General features: G+C 41.0%; 2 protein-coding genes across 9 annotated transcripts; both read right to left on the bottom strand.

Moving 5' to 3' along the window:
* Positions 1-1218: 1218 nt before the first annotated feature.
* LOC121185427 (protein rapunzel-like) lies at positions 1219-22728 on the bottom strand. 7 transcript variants are annotated; one of them, XM_041043501.1, is made up of 4 exons: positions 18718-19727; positions 15574-15637; positions 14838-15472; positions 1219-2095 (listed from the first exon to the last, which is right to left on the bottom strand). In XM_041043501.1, exons 3-4 carry the CDS (start codon positions 15444-15446, stop codon positions 1706-1708), a joined length of 999 nt encoding a protein of 332 aa, XP_040899435.1. In that variant the 5' UTR covers positions 15447-15472; positions 15574-15637; positions 18718-19727; the 3' UTR covers positions 1219-1705. The 7 variants fall into 7 exon arrangements, with proteins under 7 accessions (XP_040899435.1, XP_040899432.1, XP_040899434.1 ...); XM_041043498.1 differs by lacking the exons at positions 1219-2095; positions 14838-15472; positions 15574-15637 and adding exons at positions 6750-7325; positions 22619-22728 and having other exon boundaries at positions 19690-20973; XM_041043500.1 differs by lacking the exons at positions 1219-2095; positions 18718-19727 and adding an exon at positions 22619-22725 and having other exon boundaries at positions 12808-15472.
* LOC121185428 (protein rapunzel-like) lies at positions 2034-4272 on the bottom strand. Of its 2 annotated transcripts, none has more exons than XM_041043502.1 (2): positions 4151-4272; positions 2034-4049 (listed from the first exon to the last, which is right to left on the bottom strand). In XM_041043502.1, exon 2 carries the CDS (start codon positions 4021-4023, stop codon positions 2848-2850), a length of 1176 nt encoding a protein of 391 aa, XP_040899436.1. In that variant the 5' UTR covers positions 4024-4049; positions 4151-4272; the 3' UTR covers positions 2034-2847. The 2 variants fall into 2 exon arrangements, with proteins under 2 accessions (XP_040899436.1, XP_040899437.1); XM_041043503.1 differs by having other exon boundaries at positions 2034-4052; positions 4146-4224.
* Positions 22729-24121: the final 1393 nt, after the last annotated feature.

Genomic DNA, 24121 nt, shown 5'->3' with positions numbered 1-24121 from the left:
TGCTGCGTCTTGCCCAGGCACTTGTATGTAAGGAATGTGGGCAGAAGATAACAGCAACAAGGGTGAAAACATGGTGCTTGGTCACAGAGAGTAAAAGTGAGAAGTTCTTTTCCTCCACACATTCTTCATGGCTGTCCGTTTACTCAATGCAGACGCCTAAGCTTGCTGGCATTAATTATAGGATAAGTTCTCCAGGAAAGAACTTTAAACCTGAACTAGACAATTTCCCTTTGGGAAATCGCGAGAGTGGTGCATTGCTAGTACTATTGTGTGTCTTTGCACTGCTAGTATTGATGCCAATGCATTCTTGTATAAGTATATCTGAGTGTGTATCTATATGAGTGTGTGATTTATTTGGCTTTTGTTTTCATGCTATTGTGAACGGTCAGAGGTCAAATGTAGCCTGTGTTGACTGTGTTGGCCTTTACTGAGGGTTAAATGACCCAATCTACACACAAGTAGAGGACGCTTTCAGTGCAGTTTGACATGTAAACCTTGTATCATTCAGTGACATTCAGAGTTTTTACAGATTTTTCTTTAGTTAGAATTTTTTATCATAAAAATAACTAACAAATAAATAAATAAATACCATTTAGGCAAGAATATTTGAGCCACTTGTTTTTCTTTGCACTTGCTCATTTCTGTCAGGGCACTTGACCCATCAGTGTAATGCACTGCAGGGACGTGATTCTTTATGTGCTGAAGATAGAAAAGCCACAACCACATAATTACAGAGCAGTATGAGTGTTTCCAAACTAGCTAACCAGAATATTCGTTTTCTCTTTTCTCTTTTTTTCTAAGCTGTAAGATTTCTCCACAGAACAGCTGGGTGTGAGATCCCTCCCTCGGTGATACTTCAGAGGAATTTAATTTGATCAGGTACTTTTTAAATCTTGGCTGTTTATCTGAACATGTGACATTTGACTTTAACTACTGTGGTAAAACCACCCTGTAGCAACTTACAGAATACAGTGGCCTTGGTACAATGCTGGCTTTACCAGGCAGCACAGGGGCTAACAGGTAAAGAGACATCCTAGAACCAGTAGGTGCCACACTCAAGTCTTTGTGACTGTGTGCACTGACCTTTGCTTTAGTGTTTTGAGACTGTGACAACTCCAGCCAGAGCTGCTCTGGTCCTGATGCTGACATCTGGGATCAATGATCAATGACGATCTGTGACAAACTGCAAATGTAAGCCATTCGCAAAAACAAAACAGATCATGTATAACTGAGTTTATTTGGAATATTCATTACATTCATTGCTTTGGTGTACCAACAGGATTTTTAATCTGAGATACTGCCAACCCACACTCACTGTATGTATAATAAAGTTGCAACACACATTTCTATCAGTACTTTTACAGTTATTATAGGGCATGTTTTGGTCAGATATCAAAATGTTCAAAGACGTGATATAACTCATAAAGACAATTTTAACAATACAGAAAGAAAGAAGAAACACACAGATTACACATAGTGGTTTACAATGACCCACAAAATATCTAAAACAATCAGGTCAGGTCAGTGATGTACAAGGTGTGAAGAAAATTTCTGCAGTGTCTCTGTGTCTGCATGACATATTTAAGTTCTCACAACGTAGTGTCAATGGCATTGTCAGATTACACAAACGTAAGATGAAAATCTCTTGAAAATGCCTTAAATTCCCAAAGTTTCCCATTTCCAAAATCCAGCCAACCCTTTATTGCTATATGAAAGTAAATCCTCTGTCAAAGTATAAAATAAGTTTTGAGCAGGTACAAGTTTCCAGTTTGTGCTGCACAATCACACAGGTAAAGCTATGACACTGGAAGAGATATGCTAGGCATCTGTATGTAAACAAAGTGTTGCCGTCACTACGCTTCGGCATGATCATGGCAGCTTGTGTAAATAAAGTTTCATGTGTACCAGTCCCACCCAGCAAATGTCGTCTGAGGCCTTGTCTCTTCTGCTTTTTGTGTTTTGCTTGTGCTGTACAGCAGCCAGTAGCAAGTTCGGCCTGTGTGGGGAAGCTGACGATGCAGTCTTCAATCACAGTGTTCATTTTAGCCTGGACGGTGTTCATTTTCTCACTCCAGTCTTTCAGAAGTGCGTCCTCCTCATCATATCCCTTGTCTCTTCTGCTTTTTGTGTTTTGCTTGTGCTGTACAGCAGCCAGTAGCAAGGTCTACTGTTTCTGTCAGATCAGCATAAGACATGAAATCAAAAAGAAGGCTTTAAGGCTTTTGTTACAATCTCTGTAAATGTCTGGAGCCATTTTCTCTCATGGCTTTGGTTAATACACCCTCAACAGGGCGAGGTCATTGCTTATCACTACCTGCAAAACATAATCTCTGTATGACAGCTGGATTCTCTAATTCAACATATTTCCCAGCATGCCCCACTGTAACAAAACTACCACATCCTCCAGAACTTTATGACTACAGTAAAAAGTAAAATACAGTGGTAGAGCTTACGACAGAATTTGTCAGAAACGATCAGCTTGGATATTGTTAAATTTCACAATCTAATACTTACAAACAAAACATAACAAAAAGAGACTAGAATATAATACAGGCTGAACCGAGAGGTTTGCACAGCTGTGTGAGATCAGAACGATCATTACTCTTAGCGAAAAAAAATCTATTTTATCTTGGTTTCTAGTGGTTGCACCTCATGTCTGAAAGAAACTAACAGTAAACATTCTTAGAAAAAGAGAATAAGTTGCTTAAAAAAGACAGGGAGATGGAATTAAGGCACATACTGTAATATTTCACTGCTAAGGCTGAGCAGAGAGGCAGCAATTGAATCTGTGATTAACATAGAAAAGCCTACAAATCTGGAATAAGGGCCTTTTGAGTATCTCAAAATTCAAGCGGAGTGAACGCAGACGTAGAAGTCATTCTGTTCTTCCCAGTAGTGGAGCTCATCGGTGAAACTCCAGGAGCAGGCCAGGTCTTTGCTGGTTTTGACCGTGTGGACCACACAGTCGCCGGGCAACTTCTCAAACAGGGTCTCTGCTGCATTCACCACCGTGGGTTTCTTTAGACTCAGGATCAGCTGCTGGATGTGATTCTTATCCACAGGCTCAGGGGAGGAGCTGTAGGACACCCAGATGTTAAGTTTCTCTTCCGATGAAGAGACCTGGAAGTGACTCTTCTCTGTCGGGCAGTGGTTATCCTTCTTGTCGACAAACCAGCCTGAGGGGGACCAGAATATACGCACGGACCAGCCCACCCAGTCATATTTCTTCTTTAGTGTGTCTATGAGAGCGTCAGCTAACTGCTGGCTGGTTAAGCCCAACTGGTCTTTCACCAGACGACGGGAATCCAGTTCGGCCTGTGTGGGGAAGCTGACGATGCAGTCTTCAATCACAGTGTTCATTTTAGCCTGGACGGTGTTCATTTTCTCACTCCAGTCTTTCAGAAGTGCGTCCTCTTCATCATATCCCTTCAGAGCAGCATGGCCCAACAGTGCGATGAGTCCGATGCAGAAAAGTTTCTTCAGCCTGGCGCAGAACTCCTCCATCGCCCGGCGACTTTTCTCCTCGTAGTTGAGGGCGATCTCTAGCACAGGTTCTCCAGGGAAGTTGTCTCCTGTCACAGCATTGTAGAGGGTGTAAAGGTTTTTGTCACCACCCGTCCTGGCAAAATGGTCCAGGAAAAGCTTCTTCTTGACTTCCCTGATCTTGGGCTTGGCATTAAGGATGTCCATGTACTTCCTGAACTGGTTTGTGATGTTCTCCTCCACTGAGAAATACATAGCATCCATTCCACTTTTCTTGATCTCATCGTTGATCCGCTGAATCTCCTCTGACACCACCTCCAGACGCTCTTGTACCTTCTGAAACTGCTCCGTCATGAATGTGGCCTCTTTGCTCTCCACATTTTTCAGAGCCAGTTTCACAATCGGAGCGGCGATGGAGAAAATGGAGAAGAGGTCACCAGCGATACTGGCCACTACTTCAGCTCCCTGTTCAAACACTTCCATCACAGTCTCCACCATATCCTTCTTCTCTGCTACAAGCTTCTGTAGCTGCTCTGCCATGTTTGTTAATGTGGCTCAGACAGATTCTAACAAGAAAAAAATAATGACATGGTTAGAGAAGTCTTCAAGTTAAAAACAACCTGAGCTAAATAAATACACAAACACAAGGCAAAAAGTTTGTACTTACAGTTCTGTTGCAGTGTTGTTGGGCTGTGGCCTGCTGTCACGCTCCTCTTACCACACAGCAAGAACTGATAAGGAAAGAGAGAAACAGCCAAGTGAGCTTTACTACTGGCAGCTGGTCACACCCAGTTTGAAATAAGTAAACAATGCAAAGGGAATTCAGCAGTGATGGATGAGCAGTAAAGGTTGAACTCCACTCACTGAAAATTTGAAGTTTACGTTTTGGACTCAGTGAAAATGGCAAAAGGAGAGCAGCTATTATTTATCTCATATAAGCAATGAATATGAAGCTGCAGCCAGATAGTAGCATGAATACTGGAAACAGGGACAAACAGGTAACTTGGCTCCAATGGTAAGAAAATCTGCCTACCACATTATATCTTGCTTGTTTAAGCCCCTGTTCAGGCATAGTGCATTCCCAAAACGCCAAACTATTCCTTTACCTTTGAGTCAGCACAAATGAAAAGTCCTATAAATGCTATGGGTGAAGTCATAACAGAAACTGAGCTCAGATGTCAAGTGAAGTAAACATCATCTGTGGATCAAGACAGACTTAAAGCTATAGGCAGACCTTGAGTTGGGATTGTTAAACAATCTGTTGTTATTCTGTCTGTAAATGCATCTGTTACATTTCCACATGAATTATTTATCTCAATAGTAATAACAATGAACACCAAAATATTAAAAAATAATATATTAAAATAATAGTTATAAAGCAAGTATTCAGGGGTGCTAAGTGATTACTGAAATGAAGGAAATGACTTCCTCTCTTGCACTACTTCATCTTAAAAACCACATGTCCACTTGACTTGGAAAATCTTAAGCTAATACAAACAACTCCCCTCAAAGGCCAGGAACAGAGGCATAGCAGGAGCAGACTGAGTTTGTGGGCATGTTCAGACATGTCCTTTTGCAAAACTGAAAACGTAATTTGGGTGGAAATCCCATTTTAGTACAAAAATTATGGTACAAATATTCACCAGCTTCACAAACTCAATCTCGCATACATTGTCTGTTGCATTTATGTGTAGCAGTCCTTGGTAATGAACCTGTTGTCACATGTTTTTATGTAGGATTCTTGCCCTCGTGCCAAGTTTTTAATGGGGGCTGAAGGAGAAGCAATGCAGAATATACCGGTTTAAGCAGTACTGTGCAACTGTGCAAGTGGAAGAGGTTAAACTTGCTGGGCAAGGGTGCATTTTCCAGAGAAACTCAGCATGTTACCACGGCACACAATGGAAAATAATCTGTCAGCTTGTTCGTCTCTCTGCTGAGGTCTGCTTTGTCTCAGAGGAGTTTATCTAGCTGGAGTGCAGAAGATTGCAGTGAGAAGATAGCACCTATTTCTCAGTCTGATACAACGCACACAGTCTGCAGCTCTCAGACACATCTGCAGGCATCCGTCTTGCAGATCACTGCAAGACGGATGCCTGCAGATGTAATTGTCACTCCACTGTAATTGAATTCAAACATCCAACATGGATATCAGATCAGACCAAAGATTTGTCTTACGTATATTGTCTTATGTCTCAAAATCAAAGGAATAGTTTGATATTTTGGGGAATGTGATTGTGCACCCTCTTGGCAAGAGTTAGATGAGACTGATATCTCTCTTGTGTCTTATGTCTCATCTAATTTTCAACAAGAAAGCAAAAAAAGCATATTGCCCAAAATGTTAAGCTGTTCCTTTTAATGAACATCCTTTGAATGCCCACCACAAAGCTCTAAAACTACAATACCTGTGTTATAAAATATGTAATGTCTGCATAATTTCCATGTAAGCTTTGAGAACAAAAACAACAAAGCACAGAAGATTCCAGCAGGGTGTTGAGAGCATTTACAGTTACTGTATCTTATTTAATTTGACCATGCTAAAACGGTGATTCCTGTTTTCCACTGATGTTCGCTCTCCATTTCTCTTTCTCGTTGTCCCTCGGGTTGTGTAACTCTAGTCTACGTGCATGAAGCACCTTTACGCAGTGAATTCAAACATAAAAGTGTTAAAAGAAATCACATTTTCAGAGCCAAAGAGGTGCTGGAGCTCGTGTAACAGAGATATGAATGTCGGGCTATCAACAAGCATAGCACGTCAAGTTTTCACTCCTCTAATATTCAGTTATATACAGTCATGGAAAGTAACTATGTTCATTTAACCAAGTACTGTGCTTCAGTACAATTTTGTACTTAATCTTATAAAAGACAAACAACTCCCCTCAAAGGCCAGGAACAGAGGCATAGCTGAGTGCAGGAGCAGACTGAGTTTGTGGGCATGTTCAGACATGTCCTTTTGCAAAACTGAAAACGTAATTTGGGTGGAAATCCCATTTTAGTACAAAAATTATGGTACAAATATTCACCAGCTTCACAAACTCAATCTCGCATACATTGTCTGTAGCATTTATGTGTAGCAGTCCTTGGTAATGAACCTGTTGTCACATGTTTTTATGTAGGATTCTTGCCCTCGTGCCAAGTTTTTGAATGGGGGCTGAAGGAGAAGCAATGCAGAATATACCGGTTTAAGCAGTACTGTGCACGTCCCACGCAGCAGGCGTGGGACGTGATTATGGATTATTAAAGGAGTAATGATGAACGACAAAACATTAATGTTTTTTGTTTATTACAAATTAAAGTATAGTGTACATAAGTGTCTCGATAAAGATTGTGGGCTAAAGAGTTTAGAAGTTTTCCCCGCAGCACTATATTGCACCAAAAGCAGCAAAAATATTGTATATTGGATTTTTTTTTTTTTTTTTAATACTCAGTTTTACCTAGGAGTACTCAATGGTCTCATACACCCAGAGATATTTATGGTATTAAAGGAAAAGGGTACCATAAATGTATGGTAAAGTCAGCTAACGTCAGCTATGCCTGACCCCAGTTGCATCCACAGGGGACAGCATAATCATTCGTTTCATTACACTAAGTTGAAGCTGGCATGGAGATGTATGGCTCTATAACACCCTGAAGCTGCCGTATCATCAAACAGAGGAACGATACACACTATATCTATAACAATAAAAATCATTACAAGTAAGACAATGAATCTCAAGCCAGAGCACAGACAGAGCAGATTATGCATCAACAGAGACATTATTTATGAATAATTTTCTGTAACTGATAGAGATATTTCCAGGTCTCTGCTAAAGACATTCATGAATTCATTTGTAGCTTGATTCTTCCTGTGTGCAGCTACAGTTTCTGTTTTTCTGTGAGCCTACTCAGGGTGGATGCACAGGTGGGCTCTCTTCCGTAGTAGTAACAATCCTCATGGAAGTTGTTGGTCTCCACCACCTCCTTGAAATGGCTGACAGCATGGACCACGCAGTTGGGGAAGCTCTTGTGCAAAGACAGAGCCACTGCCATCATGTCTCCCTTCAGCTTCTGCACCTCTATCTGCTCCTGGATCTGACTCTTGTTAATGGGTTTGGGGTTGACACAGAACGAGACCACCACTCTGATGTTGTTCTTGGTCAAAATGTCAAACCAGTTGCCTCCCCCTCTTCCTTGGTACTTCTTTCCCGCCAGCCAGTTGAAAAAGAAAATGCGCTCCCTATGGAGGAAGACCCTGATGGACCAGTTCACCCAGTCGTATTTTTTAACAAATGAATCCAGAAGGGATTTGGTAAAGACATGATCAACAGTGCCGGGATTCTCCTGAAGCAGGTGCTCAATGTCCAGCTTGGCTTGCTCTGAAAAGTTCTCTGTACAGTCATCCACAGCTGCTTTCATTCGTTTTTCCAATATTGACTGTGCGTGTGTGTGTATGTGTTTGTGAGTGTCTGTCTGTGTGTTTGTGTGCCTCTGTCCTGTGTGTGTGTGTGTGTGAGAGAGAGAGAGAAAACTGTAGGGCAATAATGTCTGTTTAACTACCAGGCTATTTTATTTGATGTTTTCCTGTGTTGATTGACAGATCCCAAGCAGCAGAAAATGACATGTTGTTAGATGAAATGTGTCCTGAAGCTGTCTTTGATTTTGAAAAGGGACAGACTGTTGTGACAGGCCTTGTTTGCCTGGTTGTTGTTCTGTGTTTTCTGTCTCCAGGGTTGCAGATCTGTAGCAGTATAATCAGTGGCATGGTGCAGATCTGTGCCTGATGTGCCCTGTGCATAAAGGTCAGAACAGAGCCAGTCCAGAAGACCCTTTTCAGCCTGTCATGACACCGTTCTCCACTAGGTGGTGTTCATTCTTATAAATTCACACAGACGGCACCTGCTGAACTGTTTTTCCTTGTTCACCTCGGACACTATTTCATTATTTTGAGAAGAAAGCAGTGATTGAACAAACATATTTAACAGCATCCCCAAGCTTGACATTATGCAGTATGAAGACTGGGTCTGTGAATATCAGTGATTTATGTCTTAATCCCCCCAAAATAGATGGTATGCATTTGATATATTTGATATTTTGTTGTAGCGAAATATTAAAAGCCTTTTTTTTCCCTTTTTACTGATCAATTTCCAAATTTTCACCTTTTAGCCTTTAAAGATAAACTTGGAACAATGACAAGAACATAAAGGTGTTTCTTCTGTTTGTATTATAATAGGACAAGCAAGAACTTTAAGTGTGGGAAAATCATATAGAACACTAAATAAACTTTAAAAAATGACATTGAAAAAAACAGATTTGATTTAAGCAACTGACTTTTTTAAACAGTTATTTTTATTTTTATACATTCTTTAATACTATGTGAACATCACAGATGCACCTGTCTTATCCTTATGAAGCCAACAAAGTTTAGTTCTCATTAAAATTACAGTAGGTGCCTTGAATGTGCTTGTTGAGTCATGTTGAATTCCTGTTGCTCAATGCAGTAACAAACACTGTTTGGCTTAAGGCAAAACCAAAGGTATGTCTGTGTTTTTCGTGCATTAAGAATCCTCAGCAGTGATGATTCAGATGTCTACATCATCTGTAGTTAAAGGTACAGCTCCCAGTGCCAATATTCGAAACACAAGACTGGAAGCCCTTATAATTCAGAATTGTTTGACAGGTCCACAGACCAACCCCAAGCAATGACAACAAACAAGTTAGTAATGATTTCTGATTTGTTTAAGGGAGAAAAAACAACAATCAAGTCTTCCATTATACAGTTAGTATGAGAGGACCACAAGCTCAGGCGACATTCTGAAAATAATACAATGATACCACATCTAAAGCTCCACAGTGGAGACACATAGTCAGATATCAGCATAAGCATAAGCTTGCTGCGTCTTGCCCAGGCACTTGTATGTAAGGAATGTGGGCAGAAGATAACAGCAACAAGGGTGAAAACATGGTGCTTGGTCACAGAGAGTAAAAGTGAGAAGTTCTTTTCCTCCACACATTCTTCATGGCTGTCCGTTTACTCAATGCAGACGCCTAAGCTTGCTGGCATTAATTATAGGATAAGTTCTCCAGGAAAGAACTTTAAACCTGAATGAAGTGGTTTTTGTGGCCACATGGTGGCAGTACAGCAAACTTTAATCCAAGACTTGCGATGAGTAGTTTACCTCTTTTACCCTGCAAACTCTTCAAGATCATGAAATACAACCAATTAGATTTGGACACAGCATAAAACTATTTGAAGTAGAATAATTAACTCTAAAACACTACCACTGCTCAAAAGCTTAACTGGAAGCTGTAACAGTATCTCACCCACAGAGAAGTCCTTCAAATGTGGATAAAGGACTCGGACATAGACTTTATATGGGAGCATATAACTAACTGACTAACTTCATTGGGTTTTCTTTGAAGTTTCCTTCACAAGTTCCTCATGACAGAAACCCAACATATTTTTTCCCAATGTTAAACTGAGCTGCATTCAGAGCCCTGAACTGCTAATGCACTTCAGAAACCTGGCCCCTCCCACAAACCGTCTGTCCCGCACCATCTGATTAAAATATGCGGTCACATCTTTTTTTTCCCTTTTTTTTTTTTTTTTTTAACCAAATTGAGTGCTATGTCCATTGAGACTGAAGTAACACAATGTATTCCTGCAAAGCGGGCGAATCTTTTCGTTGCCACGTGATGTTTTTCTGCGTTCCTGAGGTCACCTGATGGGCCGGGTTGAATGCAGGGCTGTGTGGCCAAATAATATTCATGGAAGAGTAATTCTGGTCTGATTAAAAGCATCACTTCGCTTATTCAGCTGTTTTGTGTCAGCAGCCCCTTAAACCCACCTGAGCGTAGACAGAAACCGGCCTGTAGTAGCCTTTCCAGAGGGAGAAAGGAGCTACGCTACCAAAAGCCTTTGCTACTAAATATGTTTAATTCTCATTGTTGTGTGTTTCTTATTACATCTTCTAACTCAGTCACAGAGATAATATTTAGCTTTGCAATTGTGCAACTGCTTGAATTTCGATAAATATGGGTTTTTACAAAAACCTCACTGGCTCTTTAGTAGTGCTGTTGAGTTTTTTTCCTCGTATCTGTGCGTCGTTATGCTTGCTTTTATTTGCTGCTTCTTTCAAACAAGTTAAAAGTCTTATTGCTGTACATTATTTTCCTTTTGACTCCAATACCATTCCTTCAAGATCAAGGTCTAGTTCAAGGTCAAAGTCAAGGTCAAGTGAGCAGCAGGTTTAGTGATAATTCTCTGTAGGTTCATCACTACAAATAGCTCCTTTCACATTGTCATTTGATACTGTTTGTAACCATTAGTCTTTGTGTAATTTGTCTTTTCCATTTGCCTTTAGGTTCACCATATAAATTGATGAAGTGAGGATCTGTCAGAGTTGTGTCCACAGCTTGTTTCCACTGCCCCCTAATGGCCAGAAAAATCAGTTACTGCAGGTTTGTAAAATCCACACTGTTCTCAAAAGCGCAGCCGTTTGTCAGTGTTGATCATTTTCAGGTTTATTGTGTGTAAGCTTTTTTTTTTCTCTCAGACTTGCTGATGAAGCAGTGTGTGGGCCTCAGCTCACTGAACATTGATGTAAGTGGGTGACTTGCCAGTGGAAATTTGGAAAGCACTTGTGAGAGATTTGGTTCGTTAAGAAGTGAAGGGAACTTTTGAATTCCTTCTGTCTAGGTCTTGTTCCATTGACTAACAGATATCCAGACAACAAGGCCTGGCTCCTCTCTAAGCCAGGGTTGGGGATTGGCGTATTTTTCCTGACATCCGACAGTCTGAGTCCCCCAGAATTTATGACAAAATCTCTGATCTTATTACAGAATTTTCTGTATTTCTTATTCTGGCACTGGCCAAAATCCCATCTCTCTTTTAGGTTTGTTTTTCTCCTGTCATATATGTGTTAATTCCATGTCACTATCCATGTTATCATGCAGCTATTGTATTGACTTCAGGGATTTTCACTTTCTGTTTTAGTTCTTCTCTTGAGTCTGTTTAGACTGGCTGTGATAAAGAGCTGTAAAAATAAAGTGACTGACCTTGAACATGAATTCGATTAGACGTACATGCAGACACGGACAGGACTGTGGCACAAGACCAGAAGTTCTCAACCTTTATGGCACAACACCAGTCATAAACTAAACAAAGTCATCTCACAAGCCCTTGCGAAAGGTTACATATTCCTATGAGCTGTGGGCATTTCAAGCAAAGAGTAAGCTTGACCTTTTTAGAGTGGTTGGTTTGAATGTTTACCAGAGGAGTGGAGAAGTGAAACTGTCCAGTATTTCACAGGAAAAGAGCAAAAAGAAAAGCGAAACCTACTCATTTTATTTTTCTTTACTTCCTTGTTACTTGTCTTGTGACCCCTCAGATTTATTTCTGGAGACTCGGAGGGGTGCGGACCGCCCCTCCGCACATCTCTTCAGCATGTCATTGCATAATTTTTCCAGTTATCTCAACTGAACAGGGGAGATCATCACCCTGAAAGATAATATTAGTTTCCTCTTTGTCGTGCAAATTTTGTTATGAAGCTCTATAAATAATGGAAAATTTGATTTATTTGGCTTTTGTTTTCATGCTATTGTGAACGGTCAGAGGTCAAATGTAGCCTGTGTTGACTGTGTTGGCCTTTACTGAGGGTTAAATGACCCAATCTACACACAAGTAGAGGACGCTTTCAGTGCAGTTTGACATGTAAACCTTGTATCATTCAGTGACATTCAGAGTTTTTACAGATTTTTCTTTAGTATAAATAACTAACAAATAAATAAATAAATACCATTTAGGCAAGAATATTTGAGCCACTTGTTTTTCTTTGCACTTGCTCATTTCTGTCAGGTCACTTGACCCATCAGTGTAATGCACTGCAGGGACGTGATTCTTTATGTGCCGAAGATAGAAAAGCCACAACCACATAATTACAGAGCAGTATGGGTGTTTCCAAACTAGCTAACCAGAATATCCGTTTTCTCTTTTCTCTTTTTTTCTAAGCTGTAAGATTTCTCCACAGAACAGCTGGGTGTGAGATCCCTCCCTCTGTGATACTTCAGAGGAATTTAATTTGATCAGGTACTTTTTAAATCATATGACATTTGACTTTAACTACTGTGGTGAAACTACAGGCAGCACAGGGGCTAACAGGTAAAGAGACATCCTAGAACCAGCTGGTGCCACACTCAAGTCTTTGTGACTGTGTGCACTGACCTTCGCTGTAGTGTTTTGAGACTGTGACAACTCCAGCCAGAGCTGCTCTGGTCCTGATGCTGACATCTGGGATCAATGAGGATCTGTGACAAACTGCAAATGTAAGCCATTCGCAAAAACAAAACAGATCATGTATAACTGAGTTTATTTGGAATATTCATTACATTCATTGCTTTGGTGTACCAACAGGATTTTTAATCTGAGATACTGCCAACCCACACTCACTGTATGTGTAATAAAGGTGCAACACACATTTCTATCAGTACTTTTACAATTCTTATAGGGCATGTTTTGGTCAGATATCAAAATGTTCAAAGACGTGATAAACTCATAAAGACAATTTTAACAATACAGAAAGAAAGAAGAAACACAGATTACACATAGTGGTGTACAATGACCCACAAAATATCTAAAACAATCAGGTCAGGTCAGTGATGTACAAGGTGTGAAGAAAATTTCTGCAGTGTCTCTGTGTCTGCATGACATATTTAAGTTCTCACAACGTAGTGTCAATGGCATTGTCAGATTACACAAACGTAAGATGAAAATCTCTTGAAAATACCTTAAATTCCCAAAGTTTCCCATTTCCAAAATCCAACCAACCCTTTATTGCTATATGAAAGTAAATCCTCTGTCAAAGTATAAAATAACTGAAGTTGAGAGTTTTGAGCAGGTACAAGTTTCCAGTTTGTGCTGCACAATCACACAGGTAAAGCTATGACACTGGAAGAGATATGCTAGGCATCTGTATGTAAACAAAGTGTTGCCGTCACTACGCTTCGGCATGATCATGGCAGCTTGTGTAAATAAAGTTTCATGTGTACCAGTCCCACCCAGCAAATGTCGTCTGAGGCCTTGTCTCTTCTGCTTTTTGTGTTTTGCTTGTGCTGTACAGCAGCCAGTAGCAAGGTCTACTGTGTCTGTCAGATCAGCAGACATGAAATCAAAAAGAAGGCTTTAAGGCTTTTGTTACAATCTCTGTAAATGTCTGGAGCCATTTTCTCTCATGGCTTTGGTTAATACGCCCTCAACAGGGCGAGGTCATTGCTTATCACTACACAGCAAAACATAATCTCTGTATGACAGCTGGATTCTCTAATTCAACATATTTCCCAGCATGCCCCACTGTAACAAAACTACCACATCCTCCAGAACTTTATGACTACAGTAAAAAGTAAAATACAGTGGTAGAGCTTACGACAGAATTTGTCAGAAATGATCAGCTTGGATATTGTTAAATTTCACAATCTAATACTTACAAACAAAACATAACAAAAAGAGACTAGAATATAATACAGGCTGAACCGAGAGGTTTGCACAGCTGTGTGAGATCAGAAAGATCATTACTCTTAGCGAAAAAAATCTATTTTATCTTGGTTTCTAGTGGTTGCACCTCATGTCTGAAAGAAACTAACAGTAAACATTCTTAGAAAAAGAGAATAAGTCGCTTAAAAAAGACAGGGAGATGGAATTAAGGCACATACTGTAATATTTCACTGCTAAGGCTGAGCAGAGAGGCAGCAATTGAATCTGTGATTAACATGGAAAAGCCTACAAATCTGGAGTAAGGGCCTTTTGAGTATCTCAAAATTCAAGCGGAGTGAACGCAGACGTAGAAGTTTTTCTGCTCTTCCCAGTAGTGGAGCTCATCGGTGAAACTCCAGGCGCAGGCCAGGTCTTTGCTGGTTTTGACCGTGTGGACCACACAGTCGCCGGGCAACTTCTCAAACAGGGTCTCTGCTACATTCACCACCGTGGGTTTCTTTAGACTCAGGATCAGCTGCTGGATGTGATTCTTATCCACAGGCTCAGGGGAGGAGCTGTAGGACACCCAGACGTTAAGTTTCTCGTCCGATGAAGAGACCTGGAAGCGACTCTTCCCTGTCGGGCAGTGGTAATTCTTCTTGTCGACAAACCAGCCTGAGGGGGACCAGAATATACGCACGGACCAGCCCACCCAGTCATATTTCTTCTTTAGTTTGTCTATGAGAGCATCAGCTAACTGCTGGCTGGTCAAGCCCGACTGGTCTCTCACCAGACGACGGGAATCCAGTTCGGCCTGTGTGGGGAAGCTGACGATGCAGTCTTCAATCACAGTGTTCATTTTAGCCTGGACGGTGTTCATTTTCTCACTCCAGTCTTTCAGAAGTGCGTCCTCTTCATCATATCCCTTCAGAGCAGCATGGCCCAACAGTGCGATGAGTCCGATGCAGAAAAGTTTCTTCAGCCTGGCGCAGAACTCCTCCATCGCCCGGCGACTTTTCTCCTCGTAGTTGAGGGTGATCTCTAGCACAGGTTCTCCAGAGAAGTTGTCTCCTGTCACAGCATTGTAGAGGGTGTAAAGGTTTTTGTCACCACCCGTCCTGGCAAAATGGTCCAGGAAAAGCTTCTTTTTGACTTCCCTGACCTTGGGCTTGGCATTAAGGATGTCCATGTACTTCCTGAACTGGTTTGTGATGTTCTCCTCCACTGAGAAATACATAGCATCCATTCCACTTTTCTTGATCTCATCGTTGATCCGCTGAATCTCCTCTGACACCACCTCCAGACGCTCTCGTACCTTCTGAAACTGCTCCTTCATGAATGTGGCCTCTTTGCTCTCCACATTGTCCAGAGCCAGTTTCACAATCGGAGCGGCGATGGAGAAAACGGGGAAGAGGTCACCAGCGATACTGGCCACTACTTCAGCTCCCTGTTCAAACACTTCCATCACAGTCTCCACCATATCCTTCTTCTCTGCTACAAGCTTCTGTAGCTGCTCTGCCATGTTTGTTAATGTGGCTCAGACAGATTCTAACAAGAAAAAAATAATGACATGGTTAGAGAAGTCTTCAAGTTAAAAACAACCTGAGCTAAATAAATACACAAACACAAGGCAAAAAGTTTGTACTTACAGTTCTGTTGCAGTGTTGTTGGGCTGTGGCCTGCTGTCACGCTCCTCTTACCACACAGCAAGAACTGATAAGGAAAGAGAGAAACAGCCAAGTGAGCTTTACTACTGGCAGCTGGTCACACCCAGTGAGAAATAAGTAAACAATTCAAAGGGAATTCAGCGGTGATGGATGTTTAACCTCCTGTTCAGGCATAGTGCATTCCCAAAACGCCAAACTATTCCTTTACCTTTGAGTCAGCACAAATGAAAAGTCCTATAAATGCTATGGGTAAAGTCATAACAGAAACTGAGCTCAGATGTCAAGTGAAGTAAACATCATCTGTGGATCAAGACAGACTTAAAGCTATAAGCAGACCTTGAGTTGGGATTGTTAAACAATCTGTTGTTATTCTGTCTGTAAATGCATCTGTTACATTTCCACATGAATTATTTAGCTCAATAGTAATAACAATGTACACCAAAGGTTATAGCAAGTATTCAGGGGTGCTAAGTGATTACTGAAATGAAGGAAATGACTTCCTCTCTTGCACTACTTCATCTTAAAAACCACATGTCCACTTGACTTGGAAAATCTTAAGCTAATACAAACAACTCCCCTCAAAGGCCAGGAACAGAGGCATAGCTGAGTGCAGGAGCAGACTGAGTTTGTGGGCATGTTCAGACAAGTCCTTTTGCAAAGCTGGAAACGTAATTTGGGTGGAAATCCCATTTTAGTACAAAAATTATGGTACAAATATTCACCAGCTTCACAAACTCAATCTCGCATTCATTGTCTGTAGCATTTATGTGTAGCAGTCCTTGGTAATGAACCTGTTGTCACATGTTTTTATTTAGGATTCTTGCCCTCGTGTCAACTTTTTAAATGGGGGCTGAAGGAGAAGCAATGCAGAATATACCGGTTTAAGCAGTACTGTGTTTCTCCCTCAGCCAGCCCAGTCAATAGTGAGGCAGCAGGCGTGGGACGTGATTAAGTGGAAGAGGTTAAACTTGCTGGGCAAGGGTGCATTTTCCAGAGAAACTCAGCATGTTACCACGGCAACAAGACAATGGAAAATAATCTGTCAGCTTGTTCGTCTCTCTGCTGAGCTCTGCTTTGTCTCAGAGGAGTTTATCTAGTTGGAGTGCAGAAGATTGCAGTGAGAAGATAGCACCTATTTCTCAGTCTGATACAAGCTCTCAGACACTTCTGCAGGCATCTGCAGATGCAGATTTCAATTACAGCGGATCACTCCACTGTAATTGTATTCAAACATCCAACATGGATATCAGATCAGACCAAAGATTTGTCTTACATATATTGTCTTATGTCTTAAAATCAAAGGAATAGTTTGATATTTTGGGGAATGTGATTGTGCATCCTCTTGGCAAGAATTAGAAGAGACTGATATCTCTCTCGTGTCTTATGTCTCATCTAACTTTCAACAAGAAAGCAAAAAAAGCACATTACCCAAAATGTTAAACTGTTCCTTTTAATGATCCCTTGAATGCCCACCACAAAGCTCTAAAACTACAATACCTGTGTTATAAAATATGTAATGTCTGCATAATTTCCATGTAAGCTTTGAGAACAAAAACAACAAAGCACAGAAGATTCCAGCAGGGTGTTGAGAGCATTTACAGTTACTGTATCTTATTTAATTTGACCATGCTAAAACGGTGATTCCTGTTTTCCACTGATGTTCGCTCTCCATTTCTCTTTCTCATTGTCCCTTGGGTTGTGTAACTGTAGTCTGAGTGCATGTGAAGCACCTTTACGCAGTGAATTCAAACATAAAAGTGTTAAAAGAAATCACATTTTCAGAGCCAAAGAGCTGCTGGAGCTCGTGTAACAGAGATATGAATGTCGGGCTATCAACAAGCATAGCACGTCAAGTTTTTACTTACACTTCCTCTAATATTCAGTTATATACAGTCGTGGAAAGTAACTATGTACATTTAACCAAGTACTGTGCTTCAGTACAATTTTGTACTTAATCTTATAAAAGACATTCCATTGTAAAATATTAAAATAGTGACTCCCAGCCATTTTGGCCTGTGGCCCCCAACAATAAAGCTGTGTCCAGTTGAGGCCCCCTGTCAAGTTTGAGATGTCCTTGATTTGTCAGCAATTACACAAAAAAATGAAATCTCATATGCACCAGGATTAATAATGATGCAATATACTGTACAGTAATATATCAGTCAGATCTAGAGGCATTTTTATCTGTACTGTAAACTATATGTTGGTGATATTACTTTTGTACTTTTACTTGTACTGCAGTACTTAAACATTGTGATACTGGTAGTTTAACTTAAGAAAATCCCTGGTAATGTACCGGTTGATGAAATGTGCTGATTTTAAACAACACATCAGAAACATGGCATTCTTATGAAGTCAAGTTCATTTAACAGCATTTGTGATTATGATTAAACACAAGATACACTTAAATCTGGCGCATGCTGCCACTTATTTAAAAAAAGAAAGCGCATAATTTCTCTGACAGAGAATTTCATGTTTCCAGTGACAGAGCTTCCTCTCAACACCAAGACGACCAAACCCTCCGTCTTTCCCTCTGACAGCTGACCACTCAGTCTGGCCACTGAGGGAGGAGAAAAAAACTAAGCGCTCTGTTAATGCTCCCTCTAAATGGAAAACTTATTGATCAGTCCGTGTACACGGGCTCTAATTGTATCATTTTACAGTCGAGGGACAGAAAGCCAAACAAACACCGCAGGTTAACACCACAGATAAAGTTTTTATTACAACGCAACACAAGTGGATTACGCCTTTAAAAAGTTTGACACTTCCTGGAAAAAGAGCGAAGCGGTGGCACCAGAGCTGCCAACCAACGCCCATTAAAGTTTCTACTCTGCGTTTAAACTGCATTAAATGTTGCAGATTCATCTAATCACCCACTTCACTTTATTAAATGAAGCTGCGTTGATTAAACATTCGAGCGTACTTGACATTTTTCTCTTATTATTTTATTTTACAGCAACTCGATGCGTCAAAGAGGAAAAAAATTCTCGGTTATGTAACGACACGCTGGAATGAAGTGGATGAAGTTGAATCGATCATTTCCTATTAAAGTGCCCTGTCACTGCCACGCAGTTAACCGTAATATGCCTGTCCACTATGAAACATTTTGATCAGAAATGAACTCACCTTCAACAGTTTGCGGAAGAAACACACTAACTTCAAGACTGTTTGTCTTCCTATTGGTCATGTGGCTCTCGTGTTACAGAGCAGGGACACACCCAGTCAGACAAACATAGAAAAAAAAAAAAAAAAACACTTGGGTGGTGGAGAAAGAAATAAAAAAAAAAAAGTTGTTAGCATAATAGGTTGTTGCTGTGGCGATATTATTAGAGTAACCTCCACCCATTTGATAAACAATGACATGCTATTAAAGCATTGTAACTGTTGCAGAAGATAATATGAATTTGTTTTGAGCTGAAATACCGACAGAAGAACATTATGCTTTGTGCTTCGTCAGGATCTGCAGCAGCTCTAATTGGTTTTAACTAACGGAGTAATGATGAACAATGATGACAAAACATTGATGTTTTTTGTTTATTACAAATCAAAGTATAGTGTACATAAGTGTCTCGAAAAAGATTGTGGGCTAAAGAGTTTAGAAGTTTTCCCCGCAGCACTATATTGCACCAAAAGCAGCAAAAATATTGTATATTGGATTTTTTTTTTTTTTTAAATACTCAGTTTTACCTAGGAGTGCTCAATGGTCTCATACACCCAGAGATATTTATGGTATTAAAGGAAAAGGGTACCATAAATGTATGGTAAAGTCAGCTAACGTCAGCTATGCCTGACCCCAGTTGCATCCACAGGGGACAGCATCATCATTCGTTTCATTACACTAAGTTGAAGCTGGCATGGAGATGTATGGCTCTATAACACCCTGAAGCTGCCGTATCATCAAACAGAGGAACGATACACACTGTATCTATAAGAATAAAAGGCATTACAAGTAAGACAATGAATCTCAAGCCAGAGCACAGACAGAGCAGATTATGCATCAACAGAGACATTATTTATGAATAATTTTCTGTAACTGATAGAGATATTTCCAGGTCTCTGCTAAAGACATTCATGAATTCATTTGTAGCTTGATTCTTCCTGTGTGCAGCTACAGTTTCTGTTTTTCTGTGAGCCTACTCAGGGTGGATGCACAGGTGGGCTCTCTTGTGTTTTCCGTAGTAGTAACAATCCTCATGGAAGTTGTTGGTCTCCAACACCTCCTTGAAATGGCTGACAGCATGGACCACGCAGTTGGGGAAGCTCTTGTGCAAAGACAGAGCCACTGCCATCATGTCTCCCTTCAGCTTCTGCACCTCTATCTGCTCCTGGATCTGACTCTTGTTAATGGGTTTGGGGTTGACACAGAACGAGACCACCACTCTGATGTTGTTCTTGGTCAAAATGTCAAACCAGTTGCCTCCCCCTCTTCCTTGGTACTTCTTTCCCGCCAGCCAGTTGAAAAAGAAAATGCGCTCCCTATGGAGGAAGACCCTGATGGACCAGTTCACCCAGTCGTATTTTTTAACAAGTGAATCCAGAAGGGATTTGGTAAAGACATGATCAACAGTGCCGGGATTCTCCTGAAGCAGGTGCTCAATGTCCAGCTTGGCTTGTTCTGAAAAGTTCTCTGTACAGTCATCCACAGCTGCTTTCATTCGTTTTTCCACGTCCTCCATCCGTCCCTGCCACTTCTTCACCATCTCCTCACCAACTGCCCCTTCCTTGAGGGCAGCATGGCCCATGACAGCGATGATGCCCACCACAAAGAGCTTCTTCAGCCGGGCACAGAAGTCCTCCACTGCCCGTCTGCTTCTTTGCTCTGTGGCGACTACTGTTTCCAGCATAGGGTCTCCTGTGATGTTGTTCCCGGTGACAGCATTGTAGAGGGCATCCAAGTTCAAGTCGCCATCCGTGTGCTCGTAATGGTTGAGAAACTTCTCCATCTTCTTCTCCCTGAACTTTGGCTTGGCGTTGACAAACTCCTGGAACTTTTCATACTGGCTCAGCATCTGCGCCTCTCGATCAAAGTTCTGCTTGTTCATTGACGCCCTCTGCAGCGCCAGGGCAATTTGATTAATCTCATCTTGGATTCCCTCAAGCTCGCGGTTGACAAGTTCGAATTGTTGAGTCAGGTAGCGAGCCTCATTGCTTTCTGGGTTGCTGAGTAGCTCTGCTGAGGCCTTGAACACGGCCTCCAGCACGGGGTGAAGTTGGCCCACAGTGGCAGCGAGCACCTCAGAGGCTTGCCCCATGATCTCCACACCTTTCTCAATCTTGTCCTTGTTCTGCACAAGCCAATCTGCCACACTATTCATCTTTGTATTTTGTTTTTCACACTAAAAAAGCTAATTTGTTTTCCACAGCCAGAGACTTTGCTGGTGCCTGAAAGAAGAAGAAACATGACACCCTTGTGAAGTTCATTATAACATGATTTTATGACATTTCAGAAAAAATATGGTTCTCTCTCTTTTTTTTAGGTGGATTTGGCAAAGCAAATGTAATCAGCTGACATTAGGTCATTTTTTTCACAGGACATTCTCCTGACAAACAAAACTACAATAAAGCAAACAGTAGGTCATGTTAGCACATGTGGGCATCCAGTTTCATGCCGCACCCTCAGAGCCTCAGTCAATGACAGGGACTCGTTTTTAAGCCTTAGTGGCACTGACACGTTTCAAAGAAGCTCATGAAAATACACAGACGATGCTCACATTGATGGCAATCCAGAACAAATATCAAACATGGTATGTTTACTCATGAGTTATGATGTGAGGTATTGTGCAATGTTGCAGTACTGGCCCTTTGGGATGTCATTTTTTATTGCTCTAACAATAGCCAAGAACCAAAGCAAACACAGATGTTCACAACATGGAAAAAAAAGGAGGATTTACTTTGGAAATGATGGTATGGTTTTCGATGTAAAATCCTCAAGAGAGGTGACCTAACTCATTTCTTGCTCCCTGGAGTCCATATCCATTTCAGAAAAAGGCACACCCAGGGCTGAGAAAAGAAAATCCCCACCACTGCACTTGTTCAATAATGCAATCACACTTCCCTTCTCATTACAGCCTTGACATAATTGAAACCAGAGATTATACAACTATCCTGTTTTTTCAGGGTTTGGTATGAAAAAAAAAGATACAAATCCAGGTTTATATGTTCACCCACAGAACGTAGGCTCACCAATAATTGCTGCAGTGATGAAGTCAGTGGTGTCATTTTACAGCCTTTCCTATCACTGCACTAATTAGATCTACTTTAGTCACATGCCATCAGTGTTTTTAGAAATTGTCCATATTTCTATGTGAACCACCTGATGAAAATAACAAAAAGTGCACCATTTAAAATTTGAATTTGTAATTACACAACCAACTGAAGTTCTATTCTAAAAAGGAAAGAAATAACAGTGAAAGAAAATACTTACTGAGAAATTATCTTGATTTGTGCTTGGAAATTTCTTGCCTTGTAAAATCAAAAAAAAGTCTGTCTTCTTTTTAACACAAAAAGTGAAAAATGTTTTTGTGAGAGGAAGAAAAAAAAAAGGCGAGTCCCACACAGCACTTGATCAAACACTGGTCTCCCTTTTCAATGTAATATGCTTTGCTACAGAGCTACAGAGCTGTAATAGAGACCACATACGTAAGTGCTCACCAAGACCACATCCCCCAAAGTACTCAGCACTACCTCTGGGATTTCTTTCAATGGCAGAGACATTACACTTTTAAGGAAATAGAAAAAAATAGAAAATTCAGTTCCTCAAATCTTCTAACAAAGGTCAACTTCAATAACGGTGAGAAAAGCTGAACAGACCAAACTAAATACTGAGGCTTTCTTTCTTTTTTCTTTTTTCCTTTTACTTTTATCCTTTCTTTCTTTCAGTCTTTCTTTCTTTCTTTCTTCATTTATTTCTGTCTTTGTTTTCTTTTTTTTCTCCCAATTATACAGAAAATTAAAAATGATGATAAAGTGGTGAAGCAGATCATGGGGATGCTGAATTAATAAACAGAGTAAAAGAAAAAGAACTCACCTTTCTAGTAAAAAAATCCAGTGGGTTAGAGTCCAGTTATGTTGTAGTCCAGCTGTGCCTGTGAGCACCAGCCTCTTTGGGATGTATATATAGAGACACTCTCCCTCTCCCTCTCTCTCTCTCTCTCTCTCTCTCTCTCTCTCTCTCTCTCTTTCTATCTGTCTGTCTCTCTCTCTCTCTTGTCACTCCCCCTTTGGAACTCCTCCATCCCGTTCCAGCATTCCTCAAAAACCCACTCAGAGGGATCAACGGCCGGCACTGACACAGATAAGATCCTGTAAACACTCCCCATGCAGGGACACCATGCACCCTGGGAAAAAGACTGATTTGTGTGTGAGTGTGTGCATGTTTGAGGAACAGAGACAAAGAGACAGAGAACCAGAATAAAAAGGAGACCAGTCACAGTAGGGCTCAGCAAAGTGGCCCACCAGGACAAAACCCCTCTTGTTTGGGCTTGAACGCGGTTTCTATGGCCACTGCACTGGTTCTTCCAGCGTCTAGGAGACTGTGCATGTTCAAAATCAGAATTCAGCCCCTGTGTTTGCAGCAAGTTAGTACCCCAAATAACAAAATTTTAAAAAATCAGTCATGCAGGAATGTACAAGGCTAGTTTTCTGAAAAATACTTCTTGTATGCTGGCCTACTTGAATCTGGGTCTGACAATTAGTGATGGAAAGCGATTGGTCGCTGGATTCAAGCATTGCAAACGGGGATGAGATTCAGCCTGCAGCGGCAGCACTTTCAGAATCAGTCCGTCACAGTGCCGAACAGTGAAAGACAGTCTGTGTTTCTAACGGCTCACTCATGGCCTTTGTGCTTTATAAAGATGGCTATGACATGCGCAGCCTGGTGTCTGTATTTGCAGTTTGGTTCTTTTCTTCCTTCTCACCAAGATATCAGTATTTGATTGAGATGTCTAGACCTCTTCATACCTATTGTAATCACAATTTGACTCTCTTCATGAGACCTCTTAATACCTATTGTAATCACAATTTGGCTCTCTTCATGAGACCTCTTAATACCTATTGCCTGGATGCAAAATCCTGCAGGATACCCCAGGTGTGAAACACACTCCAGGGAGTCCATGACAAATGTCTGCGGCAGACAAAAGAATGTGAAACACACTTTAGGGGGCATTCCTCATGCATAAATGCTTAGGTCTCCCCATGTTTGGGGTCTTTCTTCACTCAGACCTCCTTGTGTGCTGATTGATCTTTTCTTTGCAAAGAAAATAAAACCTTGTCGGCCAGCAGAAGTCTCTATTTCATTCTTCACCAGCAGCAGCAGAGAAAACTTCCACGACATGTCACTGTCAGCTCTGCTGCTCAATGGATCACAGATAGGTGGGAACAGGAAGAGGAGGGAAGGATGTCTGCAGTAAATTGATGCTGTCAGCCGAGCATAGGAGGGTTAGACGAACACGTCCGCCACCGCCTTGTTCCTGTGTCATCCCTCTGTCAGATCTCACACTTGACTCGCTGGTTGCCATCAGAAAGCAGAAAC

This window comes from Toxotes jaculatrix, chromosome 8, assembly GCF_017976425.1.
Source record: "Toxotes jaculatrix isolate fToxJac2 chromosome 8, fToxJac2.pri, whole genome shotgun sequence".
In the NCBI taxonomy this organism is placed as follows: domain Eukaryota; kingdom Metazoa; phylum Chordata; class Actinopteri; family Toxotidae; genus Toxotes; species Toxotes jaculatrix.
Note: the sequence above shows the minus strand (reverse complement) of the source record. Positions and strands in the feature narration are given on the sequence as shown.